The sequence below is a fragment of the Falco rusticolus genome, chromosome 9 (genome assembly GCF_015220075.1).
Source record: "Falco rusticolus isolate bFalRus1 chromosome 9, bFalRus1.pri, whole genome shotgun sequence".
NCBI lineage: Eukaryota > Metazoa > Chordata > Aves > Falconiformes > Falconidae > Falco > Falco rusticolus.
In genome coordinates, this window is record NC_051195.1 from 23908580 (window position 1) to 23935918 (window position 27339).

The window sequence follows — 27339 nt, forward strand, 5'->3', positions numbered from 1 at the left end:
CTTCCCTTCCCTTCCCTTCCCTTCCCTTCCCTTCCCTTCCCTTCCCTTCCCTCCCCTTTCCTCTTTTTACAGTGACCAAGAAAGAGAAAAGAAAAAAAGAAAGAATGAGAAGACTATTTGTTTTATTGAAAGATTGGGTGAGGGTAGAAAACGTGTATTCCTGTTTTGAAACCTCTTTAATTTCAGCCAGGGGCAGGTGGAGAGTCATCACAGTTCACAGAACACAGCTGTGATAAACTCACTGACCAGCTCTGCTGAACAGATGACCTGCCATAATCTAGGTAAGCATAAGGTTCAGGAAGGCTGGAGGAAAATGCACTGCAGCTATTCAACCTGAACTAAATCAGGAATGTATTTTTGAATTTTGGCAAGTATTTTTTTCAACAAAAAGGGGAAATTGAGAACTTGGAGAGTTGGTATGTGTTCCCATGATACTGTCTTTATCCTCTAGGTCCTACATTTCTCATAGATTTACATGTTTGTTCAGCATGGTGCACCAGAGTTAGCTGATAATAAATAGTGAATATTAAATACTTCATCAAGAACAGTGAAAACTCCAGTCATCCATGGCAGCCTTTGTTTAGTGGCCAGACATTGCCACCAAACCAATGTGATCACCACAGACTGAACTGCTGAGAGCCTGACACTGCTGATGGATGGTCAGACATGTCCTGACACTGTTGTCCACCATGTTGACATAGGATGGAAGTGCCCAGTATATCCTGGCAGATCAGCTGTTGGCATCTTAAGCTATGCAGTTTGTTGTAAAGAACTAGGCTTTTCCCCTGCTGCTGGATCAGAAGTTTTGGCTGCCAGCCCAGTACCCAGGCCCAGGCTGCTGGGATGTTGCTCGCTCGGGTCTTTTGGTGTGCTGGGCCAGCATCAAGGCTTTTTTGAGGGCTAGTGGCGGGTCTGCTGGGCTCCAGCCAAACCATATGCCTCAGTGAGGGGACTGACTCGGAGCATGCCATTTTCCAGGGCTACACTGAAGCCATTCTCCTGTGAAGCTTTTAGCCGAATTATGACTGATGGTGCAGCAGAAACTTTAAGGGAGAGGCAAAAAAATGAAACAGGAGCAGCTCGGAAGGCCGACATTTTCCTGAGACACCCCTGGAGGCAGCAGCCAGTGCAGACATGGCAGTGGGGCAGCTTGGAGACACGGAGAGGGCAAAAAAATCTGTAAGCAGCTCAGAAGGAGACGGCAGGAAGCACCTTTGGGCTGAGAGGTTTTAAGGTAGCAGGTGAGGGACAGAGTAAGGTTTGCCTGAAGACGTCTGGGGAGGAACGAACGGAGCCGGCGCAGGAGCAGCGCGCAGCCTGAAGATGGCGCCGAGGCAGCACGGAGCCCCCTCACAGCGCGGCTTTGGCGCGGCGGGAGCAGACTGCAGGCCCCTGGCAGCCCGGCGGTGGCAACCGAGGCAGCACGGAGGGCTCAGTGAAAGCACGGAAAGCTGAAGAGAGGCCAAAGATTGCCCTGAGGTGATTTGTAGGCGGTGGCTCAGTGGCGATTTGTAGGCCTCAGTCAGACCCGGGGCAGCGCAGAGCAGATTTACCTCGGGAACCTGCGGTTAGAGCGTCCAGCCTGTGGGCGGACGGGCCTTTGCTCTCTAGAGACTGCTGAGTGATCTGTCCTGTTTTTGTCTCTGCTAAACACACAACAAATGGTACGTTGGTGGCTAGGGACGTGGTTAGTAGTCAGATGTGATGTCCTGTTAGCTGTTGAGAGCAGCCAGAAGAGGTGTGGAACTGTTGTTAGGCTGTTTTGATAGCGACTTGCCTCATCTACTATGTGTTGGCTTTCCCAGCTTGTTGTGTGTTCCCACCTGTATCTTTTAGCTCTGCTTTGCAGTAACAAACTTTGACTCGGCACTGCCTATGAGGGGCCTTGGCAAGGTACTTACCTTTCCTGGAGCTCACAGTGTATGCCTGTTGTAGATCTACATGGTGCATGGCCGTGTACCTATGTGTGTTACCCGTGTGGTAACGGTAACCTCCACACTCTGAGGAGGCTGGAGAGAATTCGCTGCAGTCTGTGAGCAGCGTTAATTGTGTTAGACCACAGTTGTGTCTGAAATGATAAGCCTCCTTGAGAGACAGACTAAAATTTGTTATTCTGAATATTGGGAATTGGCAGTTCTAGCTTAACATTTCTATATTGTCAGGATCTTTCCAATGTAAAGGTGTCTGAGCAGCTACCAGCAGAATACCTCCCGATTCCTATGAGGCCATTGCTTCTTCACCTGTGGAAAAGAATAATGAAAATAGACATCTTTTTGACTTCCAGTGATTGCTGGTGCTGTGTTGTTAGGTGATAAGTTGCATCACCTGTGTGGGGACATGGCACAGAGGAGTGGATGAGATCAGAGGACATCGTGCCTGCTGTGGTACACACACACAAGGTGGGAAGCTATGTAAAAATAGCAACAGCTATATCTCTTGACCAGCTTCCACCAGCTTACCATGTTTATCTACTAAGGCTGAAGTGCTATAGGGTAGCCTTAAAATTGGCTGTGGAGTCAGCTGGTGGTGGTTTTGATGTTACAGGGCTGTTACACAGATAGCTAATGGGCCTGAGAAGGAGGGCATGCTCCAGCCACGTGTTTGTGTTAAATAAGTTTTAATTTTAACTGTGCATCTGCTGGACAGTGCACAAACCCCAGCCTGCTCCCTAGTAGCAGCAAGCTGCTGGCCGATGTTCGGAATCCTGTGATGAGAGGGGTTTTTTTCAGTGTCTAATGGGGCCCAGCTTAAAGCAGACGGCAAGGTACTTTGCCTGCTTTTTGCAACCTGTAAACCTTCTAGCACATGTTGGCCACCTGCCTGATTTGTCACATTCCAGCTGCTTTGGGATGCAAGGGAACTCGAATAATTGTTTAAAATTAAATGTTCAAAACTACATAAATTAAGCTGCTAAATTTACAATGTAAAACAAAACATCAAGTTGGCACGTGCTTCAGCCATGCTGTAGGTAGCATCTGTAGTCACTACTAGGTTCTCATTTCTTTTTGACCCTGATCATCACCCTATAGAAAGATTAATGTTTTGGTTTACTACTGTACCAATCAAAATGTTGAGCCTATCAGAATGTGATTGCTAAAGTTGACTGGAAGAGCAATTGTTTTTTTGGTTGAAATACGAAAGCGACCTGTAGTCCAGTTTTGGGATGGAATCTGTAGAGCTTCTCTGAAATTCTGGTAGCATAGCTAGGATCTGAGTTTTTGAGCCAAAAATAGCTTTGGATCTTGTTTTTATTTTTTTTTTTTTTTCATCCAAGTAAGCTTGTGGAAAAAAAAATCAATGTTTGACTTCAGAATGTGAAAAAAGAATTGATTCTTGAGAATTTCTCTCAGTGAGGGTGTGGGAACTGATCTTTCCCCTTCCTCGCTTCTTCATTTAATTCTGGACAAAGTCTTTTATTCAGTGAAGTTGAAATATAACTAGGACGTTGTGTTTAGGTGACTTAAGGGCACACAGCTACTATTACCTTGACATATGGGTGAATAACTTTTGTAATGTGATTACACCAAGTGTTTGTTTGGTGGTTTCTTTTACTTAAGAGAAGTTGTGTAAAATGTCATGAGCTTAGGAGACATGAACAAGAACAGGGGGTTCTGAAAGGAGGAAGAAATAACAATGACTAAGATGACAGAAGCCAGTAGGAATGGTAAAATGAGAGGACTGTTACGGGGAGATTAAAGGGTTAATGACATGCAGCTATGGATGGATGGGGTTTGCATGGACCCAGATCTCAGATCTGATCCGATTGCAGCCTAATTCTAAAGGAAAAGCCTATAAATCAGTCCAGGGATTCCAGTGAATTGTGCTTTGTGCTCATGGTTTGTGATGTAACCAGCAGTTCTTACTGGAATTACAACCACCCTGATCACACTCACCTGCTATTTGCTCTGTATTAAGTTAACAATAGTAAATAAACTGTGTATTAGATTTCAAGCTGGCCTGTTCATGTCAAATGAATTCATCTTGCCCACAGGCTGCCCTAATTTAAAACGTATGTATCAATTTAAATCCTGTTGCTTCCATACATTAAGCTACTGTTTAGATTTCTGCCTCATCAATATTCTTCACTGTTTTGAACGGATGTGTAGTTTGCTGTGTGTTTGGATCTAAAATGTTCTCTGATAGATTTTTTTTTTTTTTGAGGGGGGGAGGGGTGGGGTGGTGGAGGAGTAGAAGTGAGGTGGACTATGGTGGCATTGTACAGCACTTACAGCTATCATCTAAAACCAACAGAATACACTTTGTCTCTTATACAGGCCAAACCTTCATTAGAATCAAAGGAAGTTTACTTTAATTGCAGGAAAGATGAGGTCCTTGTTTAGTGAAAATACAACTGAAGTCAGGAGAACTATTGTATGATAGTATCTTTTCATACAGCAGCAGAAGTCTCATAGAACAGAGAAGTTTTCAGTTTTTCCCAGACTTGTAGGTGGTGAAATAATTTTGTATGTAAAATAGAGTTTCTCCTAAGAAGAAGTTAAAAAAAAAAATCGGAGCCTAGCAGCAGACTCCAAAGTACATATTTAGATCTCTAAACAAGTAGCCTGGGCTTTTCAGAAGTGCTGAGCTCTGCCTACCCCCACTGCTCTTAGGATACGTGTCCAAGACTGAAAGTCATTTGACTGCGTGTTCTTGCAAAGAAATACTAAGAATATGCAGTAGGTCAAAGTGGCTCCTTATCTTTGTGCAGAGATAAGGGCTGCTGTTCCTCCTAGGAAACAGTGTCTTAGAAGCGGAAGGCTGCACTTTTTATCAGTCAAGTATGTGCCATAAAGGGGTAAAAATAGGGACGCTGAGGATAAGAAAGCTGAAACCAAGGCACCTGCTACCCACAGAAGGAAACTTGGGAATGAAATAAGACTGAGTCTCTTCTGTTTTGAATACGGCAGATCTTCATTTACAGGAGTAAATAGTTTGCCTGTAAAAGCCTCTGAGATTACTGATACAATAAAAGGTTTGTGGGATTTCGATTCCTATCATGAAGACTAAATTACATTTACTGAGTTTTACAGAAGTTGAAAATATCAGAGTTGGCTGAGAAAATTAGATTTCGATACCTATTAAATGTTTACAGGGCATCCTAAATCCCCATTGAAAATCCTCTAGTTTGTGACCTAAACAGAAAAGTTGAAATTAGGTATTCAAATTGCATCACTGTTGCCAAATAATGCATAATTCATTAAATCTCACAATATTTTAATAATCCAGTATTCACTTTGCCATGATATATAATGCAGACTATTTACAATGATTGCCATTCTTTAAATGCCAGTTTTCCTTTAAAACAAGCAGCAACAACAATCAGACCCATACCCTGCTCCAAACCTTGTTTGCAAGGATTTTCACTTGCATCACTAATGTACAGATTTACACAGAGCAGAAAAAGGGGGGTGGGGTGGGTATATTCTTATTCTGAGATTCTGCCTTGTATGCTACCTGCAGCCACATTCTGCCACTTTCATCCCTTCGTAGTTATATATCAAAGTGGGCACACCAGCATCATCCTTATAGAGAATAGAGATTGAATCCAGTTTGGTTGGAACACAACAGGCCTTGGAAGCTTTCTTTGGGTTTTGGAGATGCACCAAAGTCTGGACAATAGCATGTTTTGTTGGGGTAACGTTATCTGTCAGAGGGAAGAAGCAACCTCCTTTACACTCAAAAGCCTCATAATCTTTTGGTGCAATGATCCAGGAATCCCAGCCAATCTCTTCAAAGTTCACATGGAGAGAAGTTCTCCGACAGTGGTTGGCTCCAATGCTTCTCTTGCTTCTGGAGGAATGCCGGTGGGGCCCAGTGATGGTCTTTTCCTGTTCTTGCTCTTCAGATGAAGTGTTGTTCCCTAGTTTCTTTAGCACACTTTCTTGTTCGTGAACAATCATCTCCCGGAGCTCCACTCTGGTTTCTTTTGTCCTGTTGCTGCGGTCATTGGAGAACACTATTAGCAAGGGCAGATTTTTAGTGTCTGGGGTAACACTGATATCCAGCTTCCCACAAGCGAAACCACTCAGAGCTTTACTCTCTATTACAACCTCCAGCTTGTTTTTAGTCTTCAGTTTGTCTGCCCTGACCCATCTTTTCACAGCACTGGACACTTCAAACATCTCCCAGCCACACTCCTGGATATTGTGGGAGACAAGGAAAGATTTGGTACTTTCTGGGTTTTCCCAGTGGTCACCATCTAGAACATCATAAATGACCATGTTGCCTTCCAGCCTAGAGAGAGACCCAACTCCCCTGTGACAGGAGATATAAATTCTCAGTTCAGCTCTGGTGATTTCCTCGTATCGTGGAATAGAGATGTTGAAGAGCAAGATGTGTTTCTGAAATGGATTTTCTTCTGGTGAAGCTAAAGAAACAACATCTGCAACAGGAAATTAAAACACATGGTTACAGTGATTCTGACTTGCTTTTAAAAGACTAAAGGTGTACTTTGTGGGTAAGGTAAAAGCATGGCTACCCAACATTAAAAATAAAATTAAATAATACCATCTTCTGGCCAAATTTCAAGGTCAGGGAGTAAAAAGATGAAATGCAGGTTCCTGTTGTTGGTAGTATTTTCACCAAGATTGTTTAGAGGGGTGCGTAGAGTCTGCCTAGAACAAGCTGTGGATGATGCTGGTTGGTATTAAGTACATAAATAAGGCATCCAGGGAGTGTTAAGATTTAGCAATTTCCTAAAGAGATTTTTACACAAAGAATTCTTAAAAAACCCTATGAATTTTCTACTCTTATAATCATGCAGTGGGATGAACTGCCCTCCTAATACAGCAAAGTATACTACATATTTAAGTGTCTCTGAGAACTAGCTGTGCTGAGGCTTTTGTTGTTGTCTTCAGATAACTTTGGAAGCACCTTGGATTACTGGGAGTTTGGGGAAATAAAAAAGTTTTTTAAATTCTGAATTTAAGCTTCAGGGTCTGTCTAAATTGGGACTTGGTGATAAACAGCCTTTCATGCCCAGGTGCCAGTCTGTTACAGGCTGGACGCACTGAGCTTGTGTGGGTTTTGGGTTTTTGGTTCTGTTGGTTTTGTTTGTTGGTTTGTTTTTTTGGTGGTTTTTTTTTTTTCCTGCAAAGCTATGTGCAGTACCAGCAACTCTGCCTTGGGAAGTGCAGATATTTGGCTGGAAGATCTGACTGGTACTGTTTAAAAGCCATCACTCACTGATGTCTATTTGATGGTCAATGTAAGATAACTGCTCAGTCATGATTGGCTTTTAGGTCAATTTTAATTGGCTAATATTGACATTTCTTCACAGTGTTTACCCACTAAAGCAGTCAGAGAGTGAGATATGGAAACTATATCATCTAGCTCATATTGTTAAGTTTTCTTTCCATTTCAGGACTAGGGGCACTAATTTGGGAATTTGGAGTTCTCTGTAGTGCTGTTACCTGTGTATGTCTATTTTTCATATAACCAGAAGCTTTGATTCTCCCTGTCTTATTTTTATCACAAGGACTGCATTTACTTCTAACTTTTTTCACTGCTTCTTTTGGAGCTTTTAAAAGTCTACTTAATGTTATGCAGACAGGGTTTTTATTTTTTTTTAGTTGAGACAGGCTTGACTACTCATTTCATTATAAATCTTTCTGTCTAACACAAATTTTGGGGGAGCACTGCTGTGCCTTGCTTGGATCTGGAGACATGTTTCTCAGTTGGCTGCTGTGGTTTCTAAATACGTGAAGAGCCCACCTGAAAGAAGAGCTGTCTAGCATGAGTGTCTCAGTTACAGACAAACACAAATTTACATTCTGACATTAAAAATCAGTTCCAATTCTCTAGCTTTGAGAAACATGATTCATGTAAACCCTGTTATTCAGTGCGTCATCTCAGTTGATGTATTTGAGAAGAGAATATTGTACAGTGAAAATACAATTACCTTTAGTTTTTTTCTGTTATATTTTTTTAAAGATTGAAAGAAAATACAGAGCAAGACTACAATCCTAACTTTTAAACTGTTTAATTCATAAAGTATCTGTGGAAGTTAGGCACATAGTTCCCTCTGAATTTCAAAAGAATCTGAGTACCTACTGTCCATGTACTGTAAAAATTCTAGTCCACATATTTAGGACTTCTCCTACCTTCAGTACTGAAGCTCCTTACAATATTGGATGCAGGGATGGAGGACTTGTCTGCAGTGTATCTGTTGTATAAATCAATCATGAACTGTGGTGGTTCTTCTTTGCTCTTCACTTGTGAGGGGACTCTTGACAAATTCAGACTCCTTAGTAAATCTGTCTTCATATTCTTCACGAAAGATTTGAAATCGAAATGGGTCTCATCTTCTCCAGGATCATGAAAGTGTGCATCAGACTTTCCCATAGCTGATAACTTGTCCCAATCTTCCAAAGGCTTGCCTCTTGTCAAACATGCAATGATATTGAAAACAGACAGTCCAGCTAATACTCCAAAATAATGCATTTCTTCTGTATTTACTTTCTGGTGGAGAGACAAGAGGACAAGGGTGTTTTAGCTGATTAAAAGTCTTGTTTCATTACAGAGGAAAGGAGATGGAAGGCAAACAACTGGAATGTCCTTTGCAAATCACTTTCTTGTGTGCTTTTTGCAGTCTGCTTCAAACCCCAGCCTCTTGTCAGTTGTCAAGCAGATTGGTTGTACGCTTGCCCTTATCAGAGTCATTGATGCCATGCTTCAGCTTCTGTTATCTAGCAAAGCTCTTAGTTAATGAAGATTCTGTAAACATCTGACAAACACATGTGGCTGGTGGGAAGGACATTGTATATTGTAAAGAATCCACATCTCGCTTTAGGGTCATCATTGCTTAATTATACTCTTGTATCATTTCCTTGCCAACACAGAGAGAAGCTTTCTTAGGGACGCAGAAGATTTCATCAAGACTGGAAATTAGAGATCTAGAACAAATTCACTGTTATTAGCTATTACTAAACATCATCTGACAGTCTTTATTACAGGCCCTTCACATGCCATCAGAAAATCGCTGATCATTTGATGGAGACCTGTGGTTTTGCAAGACGCTATTTCATGATGATACAAACAACCTTAAAACTTCTTTCTGTTTATCAGCCAAGAGCTATTGTTTGTACACAGTGAAATATCTGTTTTGCGTCAAGTTTCCTTCATGTTGGTTGCAGGCTTTTCCATTTTCAGTTTGATTCCTTTGGTGTATGGGAATTTAGTCTTGTTTTTATAGCCTCTTATGTAATATATTTCTTAGATTCTTGATGGTCAATCCAGTCTAAAACCAGTCATTATTTCAGTGACTTCATTTTGAAAACATAACTAGGCCTTCTAAGGCCACATGGAAAGTAAAAGGTTTCTGTGAAGATACAGGAAATTATCTGTGAAGATGGGAAGAATGGGCCAAGGCAAACATGCAAGATGATAGAAAGACATGGTAGAATTTCTCATGATACAGAAGAAAAAACCATAGTTTATGTATAGACAAAAATATCACTTGCTATTTATCTTCATGAATGCATTATGTTTTAATCTAATGATTCATATGTTTATCTGTACTATTAATACATCATTTTTTCTAAGCACAACTCAATACATACTGTGCATGTGCCATAAAATCTGAATAGTATTATGAGCTTTTATATTAAAAAAAATAATCAATCTAATGGCAGAGATGTGGACAGGGTTTTGTCTTTGCCAGCCATTCTTCTCCAGTTTTCTAGCAGTGCATGCCCAGCGTTTAAAGTGATCCCAGACTTCTCAAATACTCACTTAAATATCTGTTGAAGTAACAACAGAGGTCCAAGATGCTGGCTAATTATGTTCCTATGATGTCAGAAAGGATTATTTGGCATTAATCCTGGTCTCCTGCATAGCAAGACTGTTATGTTTTACTCGAGGCCTTTGTGTTTCCTACCTGCTGCAGAGCCCAATTACTTGTGTTTGGCTGAAACATAACTTTAAAGGTCTCCAGAATTTATCTACAGATGTCAAAGAATAGAAGATTTCTTCAATTTTTGTAGCGCTTACTCTAAAGGTTTATAACTTACAGTTACAAAACCGTGGTGCTTCATGTATTATTTGATTATGCCTGGCTTCACCTTCTTGACAGGAGTTCTTGTAACTTTCTGCCTGGCTTGAGGAGCCCCATAATGCTTGCGTTTTCTGTCTGTCAAAGTACTTGTACAGTATAATCAAGTTACTTCTCAGTTTGCTTTCTGATAAACAGATTGTGCTTTTCAGTCACATGTTATAAGGCATTTTCTCTAACTGGTTTTGTTTCTTTTCATGTCTCTTTCAGAATGTGAATGTCTTTTTGAAAAGGTGAACACTGGAGCTATACAGTTTTCTAGTGGCAGTCCACTAATGCTACATGCAGAAATAAAATTTCCTTTCCTTATGTGGTTCACTACTCCAGTGTATATCTTTTCAAAGTGTTTATTAGCTCTCTACATACCATCACCCCGGATGCTCATACTGTGCCATAAATCCATGATATCCACAAAAAATATTTTAAGATTTACGGCTTTCGAAGGTGCAGACTTTTTACTCAGTAGAAGCAGCCTCCATTCCTTGTGCCTAGGTACCAAGCTCTGCATCTGTCTGCCTTAAACTGAATTTTGATCACATAAAGTGCAGCTAGATAAGTGATCTATATAAATACCTCTCTCCTAAACACTGTTTTCTGCAAATGCTGTGGGGGTTGTTATATACAGACTTCCAGTTCATATATAAAGATGTCACATAGTGTCAGGCCAAGTGTCAGCTTTGTAGAAACTTTATAATGAACAGTTCCACTCAGTGGCAATTCCTTTTGAAAGCTGCTCTTTGAGGTTTGGCAGTGACACAGTTGTTAATTCATGTGATAAATGAATATATTAATATTGTCCAGTGTTTTCTATTAATTATGCAGCCTTGTGCAAATGAATTGAAATGCTCCACAAAAACCTAGGTGTATTCTAGCTGTTGCTGTTATGGCAATTAAATTGTGGCCTCAAAGAATAAAAGTGGATTTGTTTCAGAAAAAAAATGTCCTTAACACTTTGCTGGCTAGTATTAGCTGTTTTCCTGTTTTATCTGTCTTTAATCAGCCCATGTTAGTATATCCCCAATTCTTTTAGAATTAGTTTGTGGAATTATCTTGATGTGCTCTTGTAAGTATTTGTCAATAGGAACTTTTGTCTAGAAACTTAAACATTGAATTGAATGGTTTATAGGATGTTCGTAAAAATCAAAAGATCCGTTAGAACCAAGAGAGTAAGGGTATCAGTGTCTTCCAGCAGCAGCTGACTGCATTTGTGCTATTCAAATGCAAAGTTTGCTTTTCTAGAGGAAGATTAGACATCCAGGTACCAAAGACCCAGAAAGTAGTATCTTAAACCACTAAACAGATAGTGGCTTAAGACCTTGTTCACGTTAGCGAATTGACTGGTACAGCTAAACTGAATGCAATAAACTTTACTAGTAAGAGAATTGTATTGCTTGAGTAGTAAGGGTGTGCCTTGAGAGCTATGCTACTTAGAGCTATAATTTTGTTTTGCCTATCCTAAAAAACAGAGCTTTGCCAAAAAACTTTTAAATGCAGACTAAACCTTTCAGGGTTCCATAGGTGTCCTGAGGAGTACAGGAGAAGCATTTTTCATTATGTCCTACAGACCTTATAGCAGATGATGTGTTGATGCAAGCAATAAGGAAAGAGATATCGTCCTATCTTGGAATGAAAGTTTGTACCCAAGGACTAATTCAAGATACAGAAATGTTTCCTTAAGGAAAGCAAAATGCAGTAGATAAGAACATAAGCTCACTAGGTTAATAGGTCATGTTGTTCAGAGCTAGTGCTAAATGGGAGCAAGACTAGACCTACAGAAAAGGGTAGATCTTAATAGAGAGCAGAAATGACAGTAACCTAAGATACTTTGAAAAGTTTTACACTTATGGCTGTTGTGTAGGAATAAATGATTAATTTCTGAGAACTTTTAAATTTTTCTTTATGCATTTGTCAGCTGCAATTTAGTTTCTTAGGGTTTGTAAAAACATAAGATCCTACATTTTTAAGGGAGATCTCTAATGGCAACAGTATGCAGAGGTTTGTCCCGGTAGTTCCAGTGTGGATCACCGTAGGTACTTTGTTAGAAATGCCTAGCTAGATCCATGATCTCTTGGCAGTCGTTACTGGCAGTCACTATAAGGTGCCTTAGAACTATTACTTATTGAGAGCTGTTTAGGAGGAACTAGCAAAAACTGCTGTGAGAGTAACCTGGCAGAGACTCCTGTATGTACTGAGTCTTGCTTTTATGTAGATTAGCAGGAAGTATCATATTTACACACCTCTGTAGTGTGTATCTGTACTACATGAGTATGTAATATTGGTGGCAGAAGTTACTTGGCACCTTCCAGGATGGCAGCCTTTCAGTTAGTCATTCATCAGAAGGTAGTGTGTATGGTATCCTTCCCCTAAACAATGCAACTCTTAATAGGATAAGATAGTGCAGAAAATTAAACTCTCTCGAGGAGGAAAACTCAATGTCTTGTGCTCTGTGGTACCTCACAGACTTCAGAAGTTTGTTGTGCTCCTGGTCTGCCTATGCTGTTGTACAGCAGGTGGGTGAAAATGGAATTATGTGGCAAGTGTGTCCTGGCACTGGGGACACTGAGGAAGAGGAATGACAGGCACAGTAATGGAACGTCAGCTCTTAAAGGAGTGCTGCAGTTACAAAGGCTACCATAAATGTATCAGTAGAGAATTGTACAGGAGTTAGAGGGATGCACAGACTTTATTTCTATAAAGACTTCTAAGAGAACAACTGCCAAATATTGTGTCCCATTTCCATGTGCATTGTTGGAAACGAAAGTTAATGAAAGTTCTGAGAAGAGTTCAGAAAAGAGCTTTGAGAAATTTTTTGAGGCTTAGAATAAGAAAGCAAAGTATCTATTTAAATCTTAGCCAAAATGTAATTTGATCGAGCTCTATTTACTAAAAATACTCAGTGACAGTATTTTGGATAATAGATAAAAGGGATCTAATAAAATAGTTTACAGTAAGATCTAGTGAATTGAAACTAAAGCTCAGCAAATTCAGACTAGGATTAAGTCACTGCATATGAACAAAGAGCACTAACTTTTGGAACAACTGCTTGTAGTCCAGTAGGGATATTCTACCACATGAAATCTTCAAAAACAAATTTATGTATGTTTTTCAAAGATGTTCCCAAGCTCAAAACAGAAGTTCCATAATGCATGGTGCAGAAACTACTAAGTAAGGTTCTTTCATCTGTGCCTTGCAGGAGGTCAGTCTAGATGATCACAGTATTCCCTTCTGTCTTTAATCTATTGAGGCACGTTATGACAAGCTTAACATGTATTTACATGTTTCCATCTAATTAACAGAAGGGAACAGAATACACTTATAGAAAGACAAATCAACTATTTTTAGATACTACTGTACCTTTAATTTATTAGCTTTTGTTAAAAGCATGTAACAGTCTAGAGGATATAAAGTATAATTTACAAAAATATAAATCTTGGTTATTTTATTTTTAGTATTTCAACATATTACTATATAGTATGTGTTACTCAGAGAATATGTTTAACAACCTGAAATTATCCAGCAAACAAAAGTGGGGGATATTACATATGCCTTTTGTAGAACAAATTATGTATTAGGGAAGGGTAACCAAAAATGACTATATTAACATACTGTTTATATGAAAGCTTATGCAGTGCAGTATACTTGCATCCTGAAGAAAAGATACATTTTAAGCCCTTTATTACAGCATTTTTCGGTATAAATATGCAGATTAAGAGTATGAGTGTTTTAGGCAAAAAGTTTTGATTTGTGTACAAAAGTGATATTCTAAAATGAGCCCGCCTTTGCAAGTTTACTTCCCATCTTCTTGGTTAACTGAAGAGATAAAATAGTCAGAAAAATAGCATATAAAAACATATTTTAGTCCTTTGATTATGGAAAACTTTACACTTAAAGTTCTCACTAAACACCAGGTGTCTTGGCTAAGTGGGTTAGGAAGATACTTGTGAAAGTATTGAATTCCTGGAAGATGAATATGAAAGACAAATGATGACAGTAAGACATAGCCTTCCAGGTGAGCATGTGTATTGTTTTAGTCTCTCCGCATGCTTTCTGTAGAGGAATTGTAGGCTTGCATTCATCCATCAACAGAAGTGGATTCATTTCCCATTTACAGCTTTGCCAGTGTAGTTGGGCAGGATGCGTGGGTGTTGTTAAAGATGTGTTTATATTAACTTATCGGCAGGCGCAACTTTCGACCGACATATTGGGATATACCTTTAAAACAACATTTTTGTTCTCATCTAAGAACAGGACACTGAGTGAGCTCATTTTGTCAGGAACGCAGCAGGGTTCAGGGATGCCGGGAATGATTCCTACTGCTTTTACAATGCTCTGGATTGTAGCATGATTGGATGGCCGGACAATCTGGAACAGAGAAGGAAATCGTTATCACTTCATTTATGAGCAGTCACTTTCCCAGATGGACTTGGAAAATGACAACAATTACGGTTTTTTGTTGGTCAAAAAAGTGAATATGTGTGATTGAGTCACGGGGCTGTGCAGCATAGTAAGTCCCTCACACTTGGAGCTTTCTTGTGCAGGGTGTATCTCTCAGATATTTTGTATTCCTTATGCTGCCTTCATAAATACCAGAGGAGGGCACTGGTGGCACAGCCAGCAGTCAGTAGCCTGAAGAAAGAATGGCCCTAACTGCACCTACTAGATGCTGGGAGGCAGGCACACAGGAGAAAAAGTCTAGGGTGGGGCACTCTTCTCAGTCATAAATGTTATCTTTTGTTTTCTTAACCTCTTATCTGACTTGGAGAATTGGCTACTGGAAGTATTTCCAAAATAACTGTTCCTATGTTCCAGTGGTATTTCTCCTCATGTATGCTAACCTGGAATGAGTTACTTTTTCGTGGAGTAATTACTCTTTTAAGAGCAGAGTGCCCCAGAAGTAATGTTCATGGGGGAGTTAGTCTGGAATAGTCAGGCAATGCGACAGCCTTTCTGATCATAACCTTGTGATGAACAAGTACTTCATACCTGTAGTCTGTTTGCTTTCCTCTGTTGTCATACTTGAATACTGTCCCAGCAAATGAGTACAGTAACAGTAGGAAAATTGCACTGGTCATATCAGGTTTTTGCTACAGTTTCACAAGGTTTCCTCACAGATCTGGTATATGTGGCACATGAAATCTTTCATTGTTGTTGGTGCGTAGCTGTGTATCAAGTGGATAATGACATCTGTGGGACACAGACAGGGACTTTGCACACCTCCACATGGAAGCAGACACTTCAAGTGAGAAGAATTAATGTCTCCTATATCTTGTCTATTTTTCAAATAAAAATTGAGTATATGCAAACCATGATTTTTCATTTCCACGTGAAAAGTTATGTAGTCCATGGCTATAGCAAAGGAGCCATTTTTTAGGTTAATTCAGTTTTGATACATTTGCTTTAAATGCAATATCAGCAGATCAGATCCAAACCTTAATTGCTTTTAAGGCTTTCAGATGTTCTTTAACTAAAGCAACCCCATTTGGGCCATTACAAGGAGGAATTGTGAAATCCGTCCTGATCCTTTGGGGCTTCAAGACAGCATCCTTATAGCCAAGTCCCAACAAGTGACTGATCCTGGAAAGTGACTTTCTGTAATTAGCACATATTGGCATAATTAGCAACAGCTTGCTCTCTCAGGCCACCCTCCATCTTTAGATTTCAAAGCCGTCCGCAGACAAGCAGCAGTAAATTGTCTCACAGCTGCTATGTGAAGTAGAAATAAGCTTCTGCCTGCATTGGCCATGTCAGCAAATCTGGACAGCAAGAGAGACACAGTAGCTTTCATGTGCTTAAGCAGCTGCAGAGTTTAGAAATACAAAGAACTAGAGCTTCTAGGATCCAGTTCTTTAACCTTTATAAAAAACTTCCTGAAGTGTTCCTAGCACCTTTTATTGTTTCATGTTGTTATTTAAAACAGTTACAGATCCTGAAGTGCTACTGAAACTGAATTTCTTGACCCCATGCAGAGGATAGCCATCATTGCCCTCCGTGCCAGTTACTGACTTACAGGATTCCTGGGTACAAACCTGCAGAAGATCCTGCTAGGATCTTCTCCAGTTGTGCAGTCTCTAATAACCGCAAGGAATAAACAGATTTGAGTAAAGTCTAGCAAGAGCAGCTGTCTACCAAGACAACAGCACTGATAAAATTTCTAATGCCTGCAAGTGTACACACTACGCACAAAAATGCTTAGAGAGAAAAATGCTTATTATGGTGTATTACTCTGTAAAAAATCTGGCTGCCTGAGCCCTACATCCACAGCAGAGCCAGACAGCACACCTATCCCACATCCAGCAAGGCTCTGAATTTTCCAGCCCTTCTGGAAACCTGGCATGAGTGTTCAGTGATTATGGGCTAGGCTTCACATTAGCCTTTGTACCGATGTGCTAAAGTGGAAAGCTTGAAATAATAAATTGAATGCCCAGTAGTGATGGCACTGAGGAAGTGCTAATGCTTTGAATGCTGGCTACTAAGTTGTGTACAGCAGGCCAGGTTCTGCTCTTACTTAACCTCTAGGACAATCCTAGGTTAGAAACGTTTTGGGCCCCAGAAAATATGAGGATAGTGATGTAGCCAGAAAGCAGTTGAACAGTAGGTTTGAAATACTTTAGACCCTGTCCTTCTGCCTAGCTTATACCGCTTTAAAAATCTGTTTTATCATGAATTTGACCCTCAACACCCCCCCCCCCCCCCCCCCATCTTAATAAGCAATACATCCTAGCTTCAGGAGAATTTTGTTCTCATGTTTGATTTCAACTCTTGGAATTAAACTTATGAACTGATGCACTTACATGAAGTCAAGATAATTCTAATTACTGTGGACCAGGGAAAGGATATGTTCCCAGTTCCTTCTACCAGAGGTAAGACTAGCATTCATTTGGCGAATGCAGCAGTACAGGCAACCATTAGTAACTGTATACGCTAATCTTCCCCCTCACAGTTACAGTTCAGGGAATAAGAAATTCAGCAGTAAGATAGGTGAACTTGCTCTGACAAGATTTGTACCAGAGCTGTTTTGTATCAAGATCAAGAATTGCAGTTATTAACATAATATGCAGAGTGATGTACTGATACTTTAAAAAAAAAATATCATACAATGTGATGATTTTCAGTGTGCCAGGTATATAATTCTATCTCCACAGTTATAAAAAGAATACCTTGCAGGTTGGCTGTGTAGACATGAATAGCATTAATCTGGCCTTTGATTTAGGAGTGCCAAGATCATGTGCATGCTCTCCTGACTTAGGGTAAACACATAAGAACAAAAGCTATTTCTCTCTCCATAACAATTCTTATGTTCAGACCTGAAGCATCATCCATTCTGATGTCCTAGTTAACTCTGTTCATTTGGAAACAGTAATTTAAAAAAGTTCTGTGAATCTGCCTTTATTTTCTTTTCCTCTTCAAAATACAAAGCTAACAAAAAGTAGAACTCTTCTAAATCAAACCCAATCAAAGAGTGTGTCAAACTAAAAATCCCCAAATCTATGTATCTGTGATTCAATTTTAAATCTCTTTGGTTTTTTTTGTTTGTTTTGGTTTTTTGGCACCTAGATGCTAGTGCAGCCACGTTAATTTATCTAGAAAACAAGTATCAAAATGAGAACTAAGGTAAATGTTTTTGACTTTCAAGGAAATCTTTATTATATAGCAAGTAATATTGCTAGATAAGAAATTAAATAAATCAGCAATATAAGCCTATTTAACTATTCCGGCTAGAAACAAATCCACTTTCTTTTGGTTCTGTCAGCTTTTGTGTCATGCTAATCTGCTCACAGGAAGCTAGATGCATTAAATGTATCTCCCCCCCTCCCCGGTATGTATGAATGGTGCATTAGACTGTGGGTTTATGGCAGAGGATCTGTACTCCCGGGCTGTTTTTTGTTTTGGATAAGTTAAATGGTGCTTGTGTTGCATGATCTCTTTCTACTACGGTAAAAAAAGTGAAGTTGTATGTGAGCTTGTGTAAGCTTTAATTTTTACCAGACCATGTATCAATTTATGTATACATAGTTCAGCGCTAGCCAGCTACACAAGAACATGTGGTCAGATTCATACAGCTTACTGTGATGTCTGGATTTCCGCTATTTCTGGACTCAAAATAGCCTGCATATCTACTCTTCCTGAAATCATACTACTTATTTCAACACAAACATACATCAGTCTCCATGTATGTAATGTAGGGCCGATTTCTGTCTCGGAGCTTTGAAATTCTTTGCTGTAAAACACTGTTCATTATTTATGTGCCAGGTGATCACATTCAGAAATGTCAGGAGAATAAATAATCAGGCCATTTGTAGGTAGAATTGCAAAATAATTACAGTTTCTAAACATGCAGGTTACACGCTGCTTCAAATCCTCCCCTCCCCCATTACTTCAAGGCCCTGTAAAATGCCAATAATTCTTGTGCTACATAGGATTGCCAAAATTTCTACTTTTTGCCATAGAGTGAGTGAGTGGGAGTGGGCCAAATCAAAATTCCATTGGAGCAGGAGTTCATGTTTGCCTCTATTAGCAAATTTCACACTGCTGCTATAGGAGGAATTAAGTATGCTAGCTTTAGAGTGTTACGGACAGCTATGTGGCATTTCCAGCCACATAAGATAAATCACCTTTTTTGTTCCAGCAGGATTATCTTAATTTTAAGAATTTAGTAAAATAAAAAAACACCAGAGAATTTTGAGACACAAGTATCAGCTTAACCAGCATTCTTATTTTCGAAGTGACAAGCAATTTCTTAAAGTTAAAAATACCTCAGGGTCACTACTCTGCATTTTTCTCCTAAGGTATTTTCAGTGGAATTCAGAAATACTCTGAAACAGCAGCTTGTTTTATTATTAGCATATAATACCTTATACTTCTGCTACCACAACAGAGTAATTTGATGATTTAGTGTGTGTAACCATATTTTAATAAGCTGCATAAGTCTTTGTATTATGGTTTAAAGATATAAGATGAGAAATTGTAAGATAAACCTGAGACATTTTTCTTATTGTTCAGATTACCTTTAAAGATAAGTTGGAATCTTTTTGCTCTGTGATTAATAAGTTGATGGAAACAATATTGCTGAAATTAATTACTCTGGATGAGTCAATAGGGTACAGTGAAAACGGTGAAATCTGAAGGAAATTCTAACTAAAGAAGCAGTTGGATAGACAGAACAGTAGTTCTGCTGTTTGCAGGCTAACAACAACAAAAAGGCATACTACCTTGGGCATTGGAAATTCACATGCCCCTGCACAGTAGTAGGCATCAAATGATTTGGGAGATATGATCCATTCATTCCAGCCAATATCAGCAAAGTCAACTTTCATGTATCTTCTTGAACAAATCCTTGGCTCATTCCATTGTTTTCGCCTTGCTTTCTTCATAGTTTTCTCATCAAATTTTAGCACCTGAGACTTTGTAAGTGTTTCTGTATTTTCTTGCCCTTTTCTCCTTCGGTCTTTGCGTGAGGCTTTTGGTTTCAGGGATTTGTAGGCATTCTCCCATATGTCATGTTTGTTGTATTTATTGTTGTTATAATCTACTTCTGGCAACTCATTGTTCTGAATAGGACTTGAGAGGTAAGTATCCCTCCTCACTCGGGTGTCAGTAGAAGCATTGGAGGGTAGATTTGGGTCCCCATCGTTGGAAGGGAATGGATCATAACGCTGTAGGGTGACTGCCACGCTGTTAGGCTCTGAGATTGCAAGATCGTTGGCATAAACTAGTATATAAGGTAAATGGCTGGTGGCCTGTTCAGGGAAGCCCTGATGTTTCTCCCCAGAATCAAGCTCAGCGCAGAGAATGAGCTCTCCAGCCTGTTTTGATTCTTTTATGATGTGTGAAATGTCCTTTGCATGCCAAGCCCCTCGCCTTTGAAGAAAGACAGTAATGTTCCCTTTTACTAGCCCATAGGCAGAATTCTGATGAATACTTTGGAAAATGAGGTTGAGCCGCAGGATCGGAGGCAGGTGAAGGAGTCGGCAGGAGGAGTTCTTGGAACGCTTACAAAACACTTCCCGGTGCCGAGATCGTTTGTCAGCATAGAAGTGAAAAGTGGCAGCAAGGATCATCTCTGAATCCTGCATGGATGTCAGATTGAAGCAGTACACAGGCTTCTGGGCCAAGAATCCTACAAGAGAGCAAGGAAAACATGGATAAATATCTGGGACCAAAAATGGTAGTCAAACCCTTATTCCTTTATAAGTGGATTAACAAATTTTGATTTTCACTTGGCCATTTCAAATCAGTTAGTAGCAAACTTGTCACTTCAGCTTAAAACTATAGTGAATCAAAGGAGGAAAAAACCCTAACAATATTTAATGGCAAAATTACAATAACATCAGGGCTGTCCAACACACTAGGCAATTTTTGTATACATGAGGGATAAAACTCTTCCCAGAGATTTTCAGTTTCAGACTGCCTTTCATTCCAGGCAGGCAAGAAAAGCAATCCTTGCTTCTATTTCGTTTATAACAAAATCAAGCTCAGAGAAGCTATCAAATTTGTCCAAAGCAGAGCTCAGAATGGTACCTTACTCAGTATACCAGCTGAAAACCAGGTTTATAGTTAATATTCAAAATGGTCTAATCCACACCTGACTACAAAGATTCCTGAAAGATCTCTGGGTGCTAACTCTGTGGGCAACACTTAGGAAGTTCATTGTCCGTAAGTAGTGCACAAGAGACATTTCACAAGGGGGCTGGAAGTAAGTAGTGCAACATATTTTGGGGGCCGTTACTTTTGTGAGCAGTCCTTCTTTCTGGTATACATCTTGTAGGAGCTTTGTTTAAAGCACTGTGAAACCTACTTTGTTTCTAAGACTTGTGTTTTGATCTGCTTGAAGTTAGTGACAACTACTGTTGAGTAGGAGCTGACTCATAAAATTAAAACTCCATTTGATGTAGTTCCTTTTTTGCTAGTGGAACAATGTGTGCTCAAGTTATATCTCTGTGCTCCTCACAAGGAAGATGAACAATTTTACACTAATAACTGTTTACACCATGTTTATTTAAACAGTAGAAACCTCTCTTAGTGTGTTAAAATGTAATCCCAGAATCAAAAGACCATGCATTAACAGTCTATCACTGTGAAAATTGGGTGGGGCGTGTTGTTTTGGTTTTTTTTGTTGTTTTTTTTTTGTTTTTTTACTAGCTCATGAGTATACAGGAAAGTGGTGGCAGAAGTGATTCCTGTTCTCCCAAACTCAGACTACAGTGGGTAGGTTTGTCTCATTAGTTAAGCCAAGTGGGCAAACCCTCTAGCAGCTCTTTTTGACATACCTGGAATTCTCTGGCAACAGGGTGGAAAAAAACTCACAAACAAACAAAACCCAACAAACCCAACAGCCGGTCTTCTCAGAAACACTTAGGTTTGTTTTTCAATGCGCCGTAGATGATGAGCCACAGAAATCTTGGCAACAGAAAAGCAGTACTGTTAAGTGCTGCCTGCCAGATTGTTCCTCCTTTTAAGCAGTTTTATTTGAAAGATGGAAATTAAATCGTGCTACATCTCACTAAACTGGTGCTTGCTGTCTTCCAGTTCATGCTGGATAAAACCATCATTCAAACTAAACCATAGCAGGTTAGGATGTTCATTAATCCCAGGCCCACATAGGCAGTCTGAAAGTACAATGTTCAAGTATGCAATTTCAATCTGCACCATCTTATTTTTTTCCTGATGTGGTGAAGTGGAACAGCTTATACTGATGCCCACATAATGATTTCATAGGTGGCAGAGAGGCTAACAGAAACAGTATGCTGTGATGAGAACCTATTTCTTTCCTATCAGTAAACTTTTAATCAATACTAATGCACAGGTGATCATACTATGAAAAAAGAGTTTAGATTCTATTCAAGTCTTTTAAGCATAGAATTTTCACAAGGCTGATAGCCTATTTTTCAGACCAAGGAAGAGAATAATTGTAGTTCTTCCTTTAGAACAGCAGGCTGTTGTCTTTTTCATTTCAGAAGGCATATTTTTTAGCCTGTCCACTGCCTCTCCCTACCTGAGCTGTGTACAGTTGAAAATTTTAACATTTTTTTAAGTAGTAGAATGCTTCTAGCACTATGAGCTCTGTAGATGACTATGAGGCATATGCATCATTGGGATAAAGGCATTTCAAACACCAGAATCCCAGGGTTTCAGATGTGAAGGTAACTTGTAATGATAGCTCAGAGACAGGGAGTTCTAATTAATCTAAATTAATTCTGCATGCTGGAGTGAAACAAACCCTTCAAAAGTCAAAATCCTTTGTAGAACAGAGTAAGAATCTGTAAATCTGCAGCTACTGTAAAGCCAGAAGCCTGGAAGTACAGGCTTTTAGGAACTGAGGAGACCTGAGTTTTGGATGGAACATACTCATATTTATCATATTGCATCAGATCACTCAGGCGTTTACCAACCTGTCAACCAAGCATTGTTATGTTTTCCAGGTCTACTCTGAGTTGGAACTGTACTAGCTGTATACATTAAAGCTGTTGCATCTACCTCTGCTCACTGTAGACACCTTCAAGTTAGGAATACAGGCAAGGTGTGTAGAGGACACATGCCAAGAGACTGGAAGGAAAAAAAAAAAAGCAAGTGGCCAAGGAAAGAAAATATTAGCCTTTACTACATAATCCACATAGGAGAATGTTGCATTGCACTAAATGAAGACTAGCAAAACAGATTCACATGTTATTTCTGATAACACATTTGTGAGAAAGAAATATGCAGAGAATGTAATTCAAAATATTTTAAGCTATAAAATTATATTAAAGCAAGGCTCTAGAGACCAGAATTACAGTTGCCTGGGCAATCTTGATTTGGTTTTCTTGCACATATACATTATAATACAGTCTTAATTAGATGGCTGCTATTTTCTACTATTCACCAAGGCCTTTGCTTCATTTAGCACAGAGTATGGATAGTGTTCAGGGAATGAGCCTGAGCTGCAAGAGTTGATTTATTGGAAGTTTCATGGCTTAGGCAGCAGATTGCTTCCATGAAGACTAATTCCCCCTAATCTTAGCAATTTAGGTAAAGTTGGACAATAACTTAATATTTCACATTTGGTCATGAACCACTAACGACTTGACTGTGTAACTAACTTCACTCAATTGGTGCTGTTTTCTAAAGCTACACAGTTTGCTGAAAACTGGAAAGCACCTAAAGAAAAAAAGAACTTGAGAAATTAGTTCATAGGCTGTCTTTCAGCTCCTTATCACAGAAGTAATGAACTGTTGTGAATACATGTAGAGGTAAGCTCAGGGGAGGTGATCAGATGTTTGTGAAGCACTGTTCCTGAAGCAATAAGTGCTAGAGGAACATGAGGAAGCTGTATTTAGAATATGTGCAAACAAGTACATGCATATATATATTTTGAGTGCCTCACACTGAATATGGAGAAATTGTACATATTCAGTAACCCTGTCAGCACCATCTATATCCTGCAGGGGATATGTAGGATGGCAATACAGCTGCTGTAGTTGAGGAGGCTTCAATAATGCATGTGACAAAGGAGCAAACCAAGTCCAGACAAACATTTTGCACCTCTGGAGCCCTCATCCTGACAACCATAGCTAACAGTGATGCTCAAGTGCTCCCTAACAAACAGCTGTAAGCTGCAACATAGGAATGGAAGGATTTTCTGAAAGGCACATGTAAAGAAGATATCCATTGCTTGAGATAATGAAAAAGAAATTATTATATGTGTAATCCATTTTGCTTATCTTAATAGGATCAGAATTATCATTATATTTTATAAAGAATGGATGTTCCACATATCTTGTTAGAAAAACATGCCAATTTCTTCTTTCAAAAGAAAACACTAGAATTTCTTGGAGGAGATAAAGAAAAAACATACTGTCAGATAAGGTTCTCCTTGTGTCATTCTATGGTTCATTTCAGACTGTTCATTGCTAGGTTGATGAATTACAATTTGTCATAACAAAGGTACACTGCAGATGAGCTTCTGCTTTCATGCCATGTTACTGGGGAGAAATAGGATCCAGTAGAGAAGGTACACAGGAGACAGGAATTTTGGACATGAGTGTACTTTATTTTCACTGCATGGCAAGACAGGTTACTTCCAGGTGTCTCTGGTTTCATGATCTGGGAGATGCACAAAATAATAGCACTTTTTAATTGGTCAGTAGTTTATGTGCGAGTAGAAAATGCTGCTATTTTAGTGTTTTAAACCACTTCAATGCAAGTAACTTGTTCAGCAGAGTAATTGGAAAATGAAGAAAAATAATATAGTGCAATTCATGCATTCTTCCAAAATCACTGTTGCAGTCCAGGGCCTTCCTTGGGTAGCAGCCCGTATCAGCTGCTCAGTTCACAGAAAAACAACAGTGATAGCAGGAGGTCATGGAATAACCATCCACAGTGGAAGTTCCTTCCTAACCCCTAGTAGTTAGGAGCTGCTAGCTAATGATCAAGAGCATGGCAATTTGTTTCTCTCCCAAATGCCTGCAGTTGCTTTACATCCTAACTTCCAGATTTCTAGATATTTTCATTAGCCACTTACCCTTCCATGGGATCTCCTACTGCTTGAGTATCATTACCTTTTAATATTACATTTGGCATAGGATAGAAGTTCAGTTGGGATGCACTAGAGAATGAGTTATTGTGCATTATAGTAACAGTTCCCTAACACACTGTGTGCTGCGTTATATTCTATACCTGAGGCTTAAATGTAGGAGAAAGATTGAAACTCACAAAAGCAAATTTTGAATTCGTTTTTATAGGCATCTGATGAATATTTCTGGCAACATAAAAATTATATTCCAGAAACTTGTATAGTTCTTATTTTAAGAGCCAAGACCATAGTTATTGTCCGTGGGAGTTAACCAAAGGAGGAAGACATTTTCCAGAAAAGATACTTTGTGTTTCCTTGACAAAGGATAGACTAAAGAGAGTATTAACTACACAAACCTCCTCTTTACTACTTTGAAGTAAGACTGGGATAATGAAAGCATGGTTTTGACACAGTATATATGCTCTTTTACCGTCATAATCAAGCCAAGTAAAGCTGAGGAGGGGGAGCTCAGACAGCTGTCTTCTCAGGTTTAGACAGTGCAACGGACTTAAGATCCCGAGCAGTTTTAGGCGGTCCCGTAGGCGGCACTCTTCCTAACAAACTTGTGAGCCTGCGAGAAGAGCCGGAGGAGAGGACCCGCAGCGGGTGCCCTGGCTACTAGTTTTACGCTCCAAGTATCTCTGAAAACATCTTTCGACCCAGTGCCGGTGGTTTGCATCCACAGCAGCGGAGGCTGTCTGGAGGGAGATACCTTGTTGCAGATACTCCCGGGGAAGGGAAGGGAGCCGGGGGAGGGGGGGAGCCATCCGCAGAGCGGAGGGGAGACACCGTGCCCGTGCAGTTAGCAAGGGTCCCCCCCGCATTCACCCAGCGTGACAACCCCCGCAGTCAGTGACAGCCTCGGCGCAAACCCGTCGCTTTAAAGCGAAAAAGGAGCGAGGGGGCTCCAGCGGTGCCCCCCGCGCCCGGCCCGTCTTACCCGGCCTGGCTTTGAAGCTGCGGACCGTGTTGCCGTCGCCGGGCCGGCTGCCTTCCCGGTTGTACTTCTCGTAGAGCTTAAGCATGTGGACAGCTACCATGTCCTGAGCGATGCTGCTCAGCGCACCGGGCGGCGGGGAGCCCCCGCGGGGGTCGCGGCCCGGGGAGGACGAGTCCCAGGCGGCCGGCGGCTGGACGGGGCAGGCGGCCTGGCTGCCGGCGCCCGCCCCCGCAGGCGAACGGCAGCCCCCATGGCCCAGGGCCCAGAGCAGGAGGCAGCAGGTCAGGCGGCCGGCCATCGGGGGGATGCTGCAGGGCGGCCGGGCGCGGAGCGGCGGCGGCTTGGTCGCTGCCTGCGTCCGGGTCTCCCGGTTGTCCCTGCCGCACCGGGGCGAGGGGGCGGCGGGGCCAGCGAGGGAGGAGGGAGGGTGGAGGCGGCCCCCCCCCCTCCGCCGCCGCTGATGCCGCCTCCGCCGGGCCAATCCCCGGGCCCGGGGGTGAGGAGCTGCGGCCCGGGGGCGGCGGAGCGGGGCTATGGGGGGAACTCTGCATTCCTCTAGCGTGGGGCTTCCCCGCTCTTTAAAACGTAGCGGGGGTAGGAGCTACGTTAATTAGCGTACAGCCGCTGATTGGAGACACATGTCACCGCCGCCGCGGTAGCAGCGAGCGCTGCGGCAGGACGACACCTTGGCTGCCTGCGCTAGCGAGGGTGGGGCCTGAAAATAATTTCAAAAGATAGAAGCAAATAGCTAGCAAGGGGAGGCAGGCGGTGGGAAAGGACGGGAGGGTGGCAGGGACAACGTGAGAAGGAAAGGGTGCGCACGTACGTGCACAAAGAAGTGGAAGGGTCTTTTCTGTTTTAGTCGGCAGAGCTGACAGTGCTGTCTTGGGAAAGCAACTCTGTAAATAGTGTTTGTTTCAAGGATCCCGGAGAAAAGAGAAGTCCCCGGTGGGGTCCGCACTCTGGAAGACCCAGTGTGAACTAGCCAAGAGTGTAACGAGGGTCACTGGTAATTCCAAACAGATACTTAAATAGTAGGGGTTGGAAGGACAGTGCGTGGGCAAACTTCCATCATTGGGCTATTTCTATGTGTGATCCGAAGGAGGAAAATACTGGTGTGAATTTCTGAAGGATTTACGTGGCTTAGGTTGGAGGAGGTTGATTTGAAAGTGAATAATGCATGTTGTGCTTATTTGTCATGTGGCACAGGTAGTTCCGAATCATAGTTTATAGTCACCCGGTGGGTGTAAACGCTGCTATAATGAATAGCAGTTTTAAAGACAACCTATAAGGAGAGTAGTATATTTTAAGGGAATTTGTTCATTCTGCCTCCTTTTTAAAAGCTTGTCCTCTGGTAGCCAAGTTACTTTTCTTGGAGACTATACAATACAGTAATAAAAAAATTGTTGGAAAAAGCCAGTGTTGCTGTGTATAACACAACTCTTGTGATTATTTTTTTTTTTAACCTTGGAGTGTCAAATCTGAGAAGATAATACTGAAAGTCTCTGAACCACAAGTCTGTAGTTTTTGGATCATGGCAAGGAAAGGTTTGATAATTTTTAAAATTAGCAACAGGCCACATTGCTCTGTGCCCCATGAATGTATGAAACAAACAATTTGCAAATACAAATTTGACCAAATGTATGTTGCTAAAGTATCAAACCTCCTATTAATTAATCTTTGCTTATAAATAAGCCAAACCATCCTTTGATGCCTTTTTTTTTTTTTTTTTCTCCATGGTAGCATGCTCATGACCTCCACTGGGGGTGTGAGCGAACCTTTTGTTGTTTGTGGTTTTTG

General features: G+C 40.7%; 2 protein-coding genes across 2 annotated transcripts; both read right to left on the bottom strand.

The window, feature by feature from the left end:
• Window positions 1–4364: 4364 nt before the first annotated feature.
• Window positions 4365–8712, bottom strand: GDF2 (growth differentiation factor 2). The gene is made up of 2 exons (XM_037400992.1): window positions 8103–8712; window positions 4365–6382 (listed from the first exon to the last, which is right to left on the bottom strand). The coding sequence occupies exons 1-2, from the start codon at window positions 8440–8442 to the stop codon at window positions 5451–5453; spliced, it is 1272 nt and encodes a 423-aa protein (XP_037256889.1). The 5' UTR covers window positions 8443–8712; the 3' UTR covers window positions 4365–5450.
• A 4674-nt stretch (window positions 8713–13386) lies between these two features.
• On the bottom strand, window positions 13387–25991 carry GDF10 (growth differentiation factor 10). The gene is made up of 3 exons (XM_037401414.1): window positions 25540–25991; window positions 19261–20168; window positions 13387–14413 (listed from the first exon to the last, which is right to left on the bottom strand). The coding sequence occupies exons 1-3, from the start codon at window positions 25835–25837 to the stop codon at window positions 14222–14224; spliced, it is 1398 nt and encodes a 465-aa protein (XP_037257311.1). The 5' UTR covers window positions 25838–25991; the 3' UTR covers window positions 13387–14221.
• Window positions 25992–27339: the final 1348 nt, after the last annotated feature.